This window comes from Bombina bombina, chromosome 11 (assembly GCF_027579735.1).
Source record: "Bombina bombina isolate aBomBom1 chromosome 11, aBomBom1.pri, whole genome shotgun sequence".
Classification (NCBI taxonomy): Eukaryota; Metazoa; Chordata; class Amphibia; order Anura; family Bombinatoridae; genus Bombina; species Bombina bombina.
The window spans coordinates 171,339,620-171,350,335 of NC_069509.1; the positions used below are offsets into that span (position 1 = coordinate 171,339,620).

Genomic DNA, 10,716 nt, shown 5'->3' on the forward strand with positions numbered 1-10,716 from the left:
AGCAATTTACATTCACTAGGGTTTGGATAGATCATAATTTATTTTATTTATAATATGAGGGAATATATTGTTTGTAAATCATATTAGGAAAATGTAATTTTTCAAGTAAAATCTCATAGTCTGTGCTAAGATTTCACTTCATTTTCTTTCTATAATAAATATGTATACCTATAAATTGTAGGGCATTGATTTACTGGTTCCACCAAGATACTGGTTATTTAATCAGTACAATGTTCTATTAAAACAGTTAGATACAGACCCAACTGTAAACGGATCTCTGTATTCAGAGTTAGCATCACTGTATAGTCTAGTTTAGCCATAAATGAACCTGGAGGTCTTGCCAACCACAAGATGGCAGCTCACGTCTGAACAGTCCATAATCTGGTCCCAGAAGTCTGACGTCCTAAACGCAGGACGGTTACTATGGTTACAGTACGCCAACAGTATCTCCTTCATGTATCTAATGTGATTTGTTCCAAACAGCATTGTGGTTCCTATCACTATTCCTTAACTGCATAATTGAAAATAGTAACTGCTTATTTCTGATTTTAGTGTAATATATTTTTTATGCATATCTTGTTGGTGAAATAGTGATACAATTTGCTTTGAGGATTTATATATCTTATTATTGCAGGTGAAAGGAAATGGCAAAAACTAAGAAAAAAGATAATAAAAAGACAGATAAACTGAAAGTGGAACTATCTGAAGAGTGCAATTCTAAAGTGTCACCTGCACTTGTGGTCTCTGTAGAGGAACAACTGATCACCTGCAGAAAACCTACCTCTTGTGAAGCAGCTGTGAAAAAGCAGGGGCTGACACCCAAAGTCCCAACTCCAGAGGTGTACCAGGAACCTTTTTTTGCACAACTATTTGTAGTAAAGTAAGTAACATGCTTAAATATTAAATAACTGTATGCAACATTTAAAATGTATCTCTGTAATAGTTCTATTTTTATTTTTATTTTACATTTTTATGTATAATTATAAATTATAAAAATAATTTTATGTCCCATGAAAGTGATGGTAAACTGCCCCTTTGAATAAACAGATGAGGAATGTTACTGATGTTTTAGATGGAGTTTTAATATAGCAATACAATTCAAATACCCAGCACTCTGCCCACTTCAAAAGTATTTTCTTTTTGTGAGCTAATGATTTGAACTGTTCTCCAATCGGTTCTCCAATTGTGTGAGTGCCGTATGACTAGAGCGCTGATTGGAGGACAATTTAAACCGTTAGCTCACAAAAAATATATACTTTTCAAGTCTGCTGCTGAAGCGCATGGTATTTGGATTTTAGCACTACATTAAAAAGTAAGTTAAAGGGACAGTCAACACTTGCGGTAACATTATGCGATATTGAAAAATAAAAAACGAAGATCCGCCTGCACTATACCCCTTCTGCCTTGCCTACTTGCTTCTTGTACTAATCACCATCGACAACATCAAATCAGAATCCAATCCTCGGTCAGAAATTGCAAGCGCGTGCAATTTCTGACCGAAGATTGGATTCTGATTTGCTGATCATTTGAAGAAGAAGGTAGCTACGAAACGGTGGGGGGAGTTTGGCTGCCATATTTACCTGGTATTAGAGAAGTTATCGACGGTGATTAGTACAAGAAGCAAGTAGGCAAGGCAGAAGGGGTATAGTGCAGGCGGATCTTCGTTTTTTATTTTTCAATATCGCATAATGTTACCGCAAGTGTTGACTGTCCCTTTAAAGCACATCATCATTATAACTGATGAATTAAACTCCATCTAAAATATTGCTAACATTCCGGATCTTTTTATGCAAAGCGGAAAGTTTACCGTCACTTTAAGTATATATTTATCCAAATACCTTTTGTATTGTCTGCCAACACTAAACAGTTCTTGTGCCATTAAATGAAAACTGTGAATTTGTATTATAGTTCTTTTGTTACACATTGGTGTAATGGACACAACAATTTATGGCAACTGTTTTTGTCTCTTAGATATGAAGGAGAAATGGTGGATGGATTATATGATGGGGAAGGAGTTGCATATTTCAAGGATGGCAATGTTTACAGAGTGAGTCTTTATAAAGGATATTGGGGAAAATGATGTATTAGTAAAGCATGTACAAGTATTTATAATTTTTTACTATTATTGTTTATTTATAAAATGCCAACAGCGCCAACAAAGGTACATTACAATCATAAGGGTACAATAGAATAAAAAAAACTTACATTGAAACGTTATGTAGGACTATGCAATGTACATAATTATTATTATTTATTATCTGTTATTTGTAGAGCTGCAACAGATTCCGCAGCGCTATAAACAAAGGCGATATACAAGGTAACATTTATAGTAAGCTCTTATGAAAGTGATCTGCAAACAGTTGGGCTCTTAGGCTTACATGCTAAGGGGGGGTTCATGGTGGTACAAAAAAGAGAGAGAAGTTTGACAGTACCCAGCACTCACAAAACACTATATAGTAACAGTATGCATTGAAAACCGGATTGTGTCCAGAACAGGTTATTAAAACGTAACTTTTACTAATGATAGAATAAAATAAAAAAGGTTGGTAAATAGTACCAAATGTATAACATAAATATGTGAGACATACATTTAAAACTTAGATTAAGAAACAGATCAGGACTGTGTGTGTGAGACTTCAAAAACAGAATTACTTCCCTGGGTAATAGTTCAAATACACCGTAACCCTCAGGGCTCAGAGAATACACGGATTGCTTTAAAGCTAATCTAAAAAGGGGATTGACCCCAACAACATTACCTAATCTGAGCAATACTGGTACCTAGAGCAGGAGAGGAAACGGTTTATAAATGACTGATTAAGGAAGGCAATTGCCACATCAATATAAGCTTAGAAAAGTCCCAGGTAAACACAAATTAGCAAGTCTCATGCACACAGACAAGGCCTGATGTACATTTCGCCGCTAGCACGGCTTTCTCAGAGGCTTCATGGTGGATAGTAACGGAGGAACTGTTATTAGGAAAGGTTAGTGTAGGTTGTATGCATCCCTGAACAGTAGAGTCTTTAGGGAGCGCTTGAAGCTTTCAAAACTTGGGGAGAGTCTTGTGGAGCGAGGCAGAGAATTCCACAAGATGGAAGCCAATCTGGAGAAGCCCTGTAAATGGGAATGTGAGGAGGTAACAAGAGAGTAGAAGAGTAGGAGATCATGAGCGGATCGAAGGGGATGGGAGGGAGAATATCTGGAGACAAGGTCTGAGATATAGGTTAGGTTACATTAGTACACGTGCATTGACAAACATAAACAAAAGGAGAGGAGCGCCCTGCCCTTGAGCACAATCATTTGTAGATGCACTTTTATACAATGTGAGCTACAGTTAGAGAGGCTCTCAGGCCTACAATCTAAAGGAAATACATAGGGACGTTGAGGGAGAGAAAAACATAAGTAGTAGAGACATCTTAAAATAAGTTTTATGCGTCCTTGAACAGATATGTTTTTAAGGAATACTTGAAGTTTTGAGACTAGAGGAAAGTCTGACTGAGCGAGGCAAGGAGTTCCATATGATAGGTGCATTATTGACTAGTGCAATCGTATGTTTCCTTGGTGCCCTATGTTTATGTTCACTTCCTTCATATCATCTTTTTTATTTTTTTCATTGGTTCTATAATTTTTGTGTTTACACTTGTTTTTATATAGTTCCCAGTGTTTATTCTTAACAACATAGGTACGTCTCTTATTAGGACAAAATATCATTGATGAAGTCTCGCATCATTTTTATTTCTTCACCTTAGCATCACAATGTTACCCCCTAAGAAGCAATAAGCTCCTTGATTTCTAGATTTGCAGAAAGTTATTCTATGTATGACTGTTAAATTAACCTTATAGTGAGGTTGACATGTCATTCATTTTCCAACTCAAAAATAAACTTTCTTTGGCCATCAACAGAAAATCTTCCTGAAATGAAGCAACCTGTCAAGATCTATAGACAACATCTGTTTTCTCTTTATAGAATTTGTTGTGACAATTCTAGATGATTTTCATACCATCACAGTAGTTCATCAGGATGTAGGGACAAATAGTGTATTGGTTGTTTTATATTGTTGTATGGTTCCATAGAATTGACTGATTTATGGTGGTGTATGGTTCCATAGAATTGACTGATTTATGTTGGTCTTTATGTTTAAAAAACTGACTTAGTTATTGTGGTGTATGGTTCCATAGAATTGACTGAGTCATGGTGGTGAATGGTTCCATAGAATTAACTGATATATGGTGGTGTATGGTTCCATAGAATTAACTGATATATGATGGTCTAGAAATGGTTTTATTATGGTGGTCTATGATTCTTAGAAGTGGCTTTGTTATATAGTGTATGGTCCTTTAAGAATTGGTTGTTTTATGGTGGTGTATAGTTCCTTAAAATTGACTGAGTCATGGTGGTCTTTTGTTAAAAATAATTGACTGGGTTATGGTGGTGTTGTATGGTTTCATAGAATTGACTGAGTTCTGGAGGTGTATGGTTCCATAGAATTGACTGAGTTATGGTGGTGCACAGTTCTATAGAATTGACTGAACTATGGTGGTGTATGGTTCTCTAGAACTGACTGAGTTATGGTGGTGTATGGCTTTATAGAACTGAGTTATGATGGTGTATGTTCCATAAAATTCCATAGAATTGACTGAGTGAAGGAAGTGTATGGTTCCATAGAATTGACTGATACATGTGTTTTTGTCGAGTATGATTTCTTATAACTGGCTTTGTTATGGTGGCTTATGGTTCTTTAGACTTGGCTATGTTAAAGTGGAGTATGGTTCCTCAAAATTGTCTGTTTTATAAGGCTTTATAGTTCCTTTGATTTAACTGAGCAGTTGAAGTGTATGGTTCCCTAGAATTGGCCATGTTATGGGTGCACATAGTTCCTTAGATCGGCTGTGTTATGGCAGTGTATGGTTCCCTAGAATTGGCTGTGTTATGATCTTGTATGGTTCCTTAGAATTGGCTGTGTTACGATAGTGTATGTATCCTTAGAATGATCTGTATTGTGATCTGTATTGTGATCTTATATGACTGTGTTACGGTAGTGTACAGTATGTCTCCTTAGAATGGTCTGTATTGTGATCTTATATGGTTCTTTAGAATCGGCTGTGTTATGGTGGTGTAAAATCCTTGACAAGGTGTACATAGGGTTGCCACTTTATCTCATGCTTTTCTGGACATTTTAACATATTTAACATATAACATCTTCAGATGTTAAATCATCATACTATAAACAGGTGTTGTCTACATGTCTGTCTTTCAATGACTGCACTATGTTCCCCTATCCATCTGTATTACTTCCAATTAGCTCAAAAAATGGTGTCAAAACAAGTCTTAAATTGCTTTGATCTAGTTAAAATAAATAAATACAAAAATAAACAATGGTATATATGGTTATAATGATTTTATACAGCTATATAAGGAATAATTAAGCTTTGCTTAAAGCTAAGGGGCATAATTGTTTGTTATTACTTGTTCACGTTTTTAAGAGGAACCATAATAAAATACTGTGTTTTTAAGTTGCTGCTTCTCCGGACTTTTCTGTTTACAAGCATATATAAGGAATAAATCTAACTTTATTCCACCTTATTGTTCATTGGCTGAAACCTTTTACCAGCAATTACTTTTTAATGTATTTTTGTTTCACTTTCCCAGTACAGTATAATTAAGAGGTGTATTGTATTCACTTCTTTTAGCATGTGACATGAAAGATACATTTCTGCTATTAATTATATGATTTTATGCCTTTGCAAATAATAAAAAGTAGCACGTGTTTCTTGTAGGGTATTTTCTCTGAAGGCAGAATGCACGGCAACGGGAAATACTCATGGACGGATGACGTCACTTACGAAGTAACTATTTCATTTTATTGGCGTGTATAATTTGTCTCTCTTATGGCTAAAATAGCTAGTAAAATACAGTATATGTAATTGTATTGTAAAGAAGAGGTCATTTATAAAGTATGTTTAATGTAAAGTTATTTTCCATTTATTCATGGTCAGATTTCCAGGCTCACCAAAAAATATTAGTTTCTGTTTTAGGGATGACAGATAATTTGCACAATTAAGTGGGCAGAGGGCATCCTGCTTGTAAATTATTTCTCATCTCTTTTGGTAGCGGCTTATTTACATGATCTACATTACTTGTCATGCGTTAAGTTGGAAACCTCTCTTGTAGATCCTAAAGATTAAGGGCCAGATAACAAGTGGAGAAGTATTTAATGCTCCTGCTCGAGTGCTAACTTTGCTAGAAGTAAGCTTTTTGCACGCACCAATAACCTATTCCCCCATAGAAGTAAAAAAAGACGAACTTAGAATATCATGTGCGCAATAACCTATTCCCCCATAGAAGTAAAAAAAGACGAACTTAGAATATCGTGTGCGCAATAACCTATTCCCCCATAGAAGTAAAAAAAGACGAACTTAGAATATCATGTGCGCAATAACCTATTCCCCCATAGAAGTAAAAAAAGACGAACTTAGAATATCGTGTGCGCAATAACCTATTCCCCCATAGAAGTCAATGGAGCAAAAAAACGAACACCCTACTTGCACGCAAACACGATCGCGTATTCTCATGTGTGCTAACCAGACATGAAAATATTAATATTTCACATTACAATATTCTTCACATAACATAATATGTTCTATTTATTCATAAATAAATATTTCTACATTTTGGTATAATATATATATATATACACACAGGTAGCCATCAGTTTACGCCGGGGGTTAGGTTCCAGAAGGAATGGTTGTAAATTCGAAACCGTTGTAAACCGAGGGCCACCTGTATATGTATATATATATATATATATATATATATATATATATATATATATATATATATATATATATATATATATATATATATATATATATATTTTATATATACATGATTATATGTAGTTATAGATATACAGTACAAACATATATAGGAATATCTATTTAAAAATACATAGAACATATTCTGCTTTGTGCAGAACATAGAATGTGAAATATTTACAGTAAATATGCAATATAACACTTTTTTAAATATGAATATTGCATACATATGTTTTTTACATGTTTTCATCTACTTAAAGCGATATGAAACCCAACATTTGTCTTCTTTGATTGAGACCGAGGATACAATTTAAAAAATGTTACCACTTAACTTCTGTTATCAAATTTGATTTGTTGCCATAATATTCTGTGTTGTAGAGATACCCTCTAGTGCTCTTGCAAATTGATAACATTCTTGTAAAACTGCTGCCATCTAGTGCTCTTGCTAATGTATAACATTGTTATAAAACTGCTGCCATCTAGTTCTCTTGCTAATGTATAACATTGTTATAAAACTGCTGCCATCTAGTTCTCTTGCTAATGTATAACATTATTATAAAACTGCTGCCATCAAATGCTCTTGCTAATGTATAACATTATTATAAAACTGCTGCCATCTAGTGCTCTTGCTAATGTATAACATTGTTATAAAACTGCTGCCATCTTGTGCTCTTGCTAATGTATAACATTGTTATAAAACTGCTGCCATCTAGTGCTCTTGTTAATGTATAACATTGTTATAAAACTGCTGCCATCTAGTGCTCTTGCTAATGTATAACATTGTTATAAAACTGCTGCCATCTTGTGCTCTTGCTAATGTATAACATTGTTATAAAACTGCTGCCATCTAGTGCTCTTGTTAATGTATAACATTGTTATAAAACTGCTGCCATCTAGTGCTCTTGCTAATGTATAACATTATTATAAAACTGCTGCCATCTAGTTCTCTTGCTAATGTATAACATTATTATAAAACTGCTGCCATCTAGTGCTCCTGCTAATGTATAACATTGTTATAAAACTGCTGCCATCTAGTGCTCTTGCCAATGTATAACACTGTTATAAAACTGCTGACATCTAGTGCTCTTGCTAATGTATAACATTGTTATAAAACTGCTGCCATCTAGTGCTCTTGTTAATGTATAACATTGTTATAAAACTGCTGCCATCTAGTGCTCTTGCAAATGGATAACATTATTATAAAACTGCTGCCATCTAGTGCTCTTGCAAATGGATAACATTGTTATAAAACTGCTGCCATCTAGTGCTCTTGCAAATGGATAACATTCTTGTAAAACTGCTACCCTCTAGTGCTCTTGCAAATGGATAACATTGTAATAAAACTGCTGCCATCTAGTGCTCTTGCAAATGGATAACATTCTTGTAAAACTGCTGCCCTCTAGTGCTCTTGCAAATGGAAAACATTGTTATAAAACTGCTGCCATCTAGTGCTCTTGCAAATGGATAACATTCTTGTAAAACTGCTGCCATCTAGTGCTCCAGAAATGGGCCGACTCCTATGCTTACATCCTTGCTTTTCAACAAAAGATACTGATAACAAAGACAATTTGATAATAGAAGTAAACTACAAAGAAAACACTAGAAATAATTTTTGGGGTTTCCTCTCCCTTTAACTGCAAAGGGCTCCAATGTACTTATATATATATATGTCTATGTGTGTGTACATATATAATTATGTGTTTATATGTGTATATATGTCTGTAAATATATATATTCACATATAAATACATATACACACATATAAATACATATATACACACATATAAATACATATATACACATATATAAATACATATATACACATAAATGCATATATACACATATAAATACATATATACACACATATAAATACATATATACACTTATAAATGCATATATACACTTATAAATACATATATACACTTATAAATACATATATACACACATATAAATACATATATACACACATATAAATACATATATACACATAAATGCATATATACACATATAAATACATATATACACTTATAAATGCATATATACACTTATAAATACATATATACACTTATAAATACATATATACACACATATAAATACATATATACACACATATAAATACGTATACACACATATAAATGCATATATACACACATATAAATACATATATACACATATATACATACATATATACACATATAAATACATATATACACACATATACATACATATATACACTTATAAATACATATATACACACATATACGTACATATATACACATTTAAATACATATATACACATATAAATACATATATACACACTTATAAATACATATATACACACATATAAATACATATATACACATATAAATACATATATACACACATATACATATATATACATATATACGTACATATATACACATATAAATACATGTATACACACATATAAATACATATATACACTTATAAATACATATATACACTTATAAATACATATATACACACATATACATACATATATACACATATAAATACATATATACACATATAAATGCATATATACACTTATAAATACATAAATACACTTATAAATACATATATACACACATATACATACATATATACACATATAAATACATATATACACATATATAAATACATATATACACATAAATGCATATATACACATATAAATACATATATACACTTATAAATGCATATATACACTTATAAATACATATATACACTTATAAATACATATATACACATATAAATACATATATACACATATATAAATACATATATACACACATATAAATACGTATACACACATATAAATGCATATATACACACATATAAATACATATATACACATATATACATACATATATACACATATAAATACATATATACACACATATACATACATATATACACTTATAAATACATATATACACACATATACGTACATATATACACATTTAAATACATATATACACATATAAATACATATATACACACTTATAAATACATATATACACACATATAAATACATATATACACATATAAATACATATATACACACATATAAATACATATATATACACATATATACGTACATATATACACATATAAATACATGTATACACACATATAAATACATATATACACTTATAAATACATATATACACTTATAAATACATATATACACACATATACATACATATATACACATATAAATACATATATACACATATAAATGCATATATACACTTATAAATACATATATACACTTATAAATACATATATACACACATATACATACATATATACACATATAAATACATATATACACATATAAATGCATATATACACTTATAAATACATATATACACACATATACATACATATATACACTTATAAATACATATATACACACATATACGTACATATATACACATATAAATACATTTATACACATATAAATACATATGTACACACATAAATATATATATATATATATACACACATACATTTACATATTTAGGTGTATATGTTTGTATCTCTATGTTAAAGCCCTTTGTGTGACTTCTTTTTTTCTTACACTTGAGACCTCATATCTTTGAGCCCTTATAACTTTTTTGTGCAATATTTTTTTAAAACATTTTTTATTAGATGGTGTTATAATGAGTGTGCCTGTACCTTGTAATGTATTTTTGATGTGTTTTGTGACACTTTTGTTTTGTAAAACAGTGAACCAGAGCACTGAGGACACACTATCCCGATGAGTATTAACTTCAACTGCGCTCAAGCGATCGCGTTTACTTTCAACTTGTAATACGAGTGAAAAACCTGACACGCAAATGTTAGAGCTCCACTTGTAATCTGGCCCTAAATGAGTTT

The 10,716-nt window shown here is 31.8% G+C and overlaps 1 protein-coding gene across 1 annotated transcript in view; it reads left to right on the plus strand.

The window, feature by feature from the left end:
* The first annotated feature begins 527 nt into the window (after window positions 1-527).
* Window positions 528-10,716, plus strand: part of RSPH10B (radial spoke head 10 homolog B) — a 73,740-nt gene continuing 63,551 nt past the window's right edge. Inside the window, exons 1-3 of the mRNA XM_053695219.1 lie at window positions 528-880; window positions 1,972-2,047; window positions 5,776-5,844. Coding sequence (XP_053551194.1) covers window positions 645-880; window positions 1,972-2,047; window positions 5,776-5,844 — 381 coding nt within the window. The 5' untranslated portion in view covers window positions 528-644. The remainder of the gene's footprint in view (window positions 881-1,971; window positions 2,048-5,775; window positions 5,845-10,716) is intronic.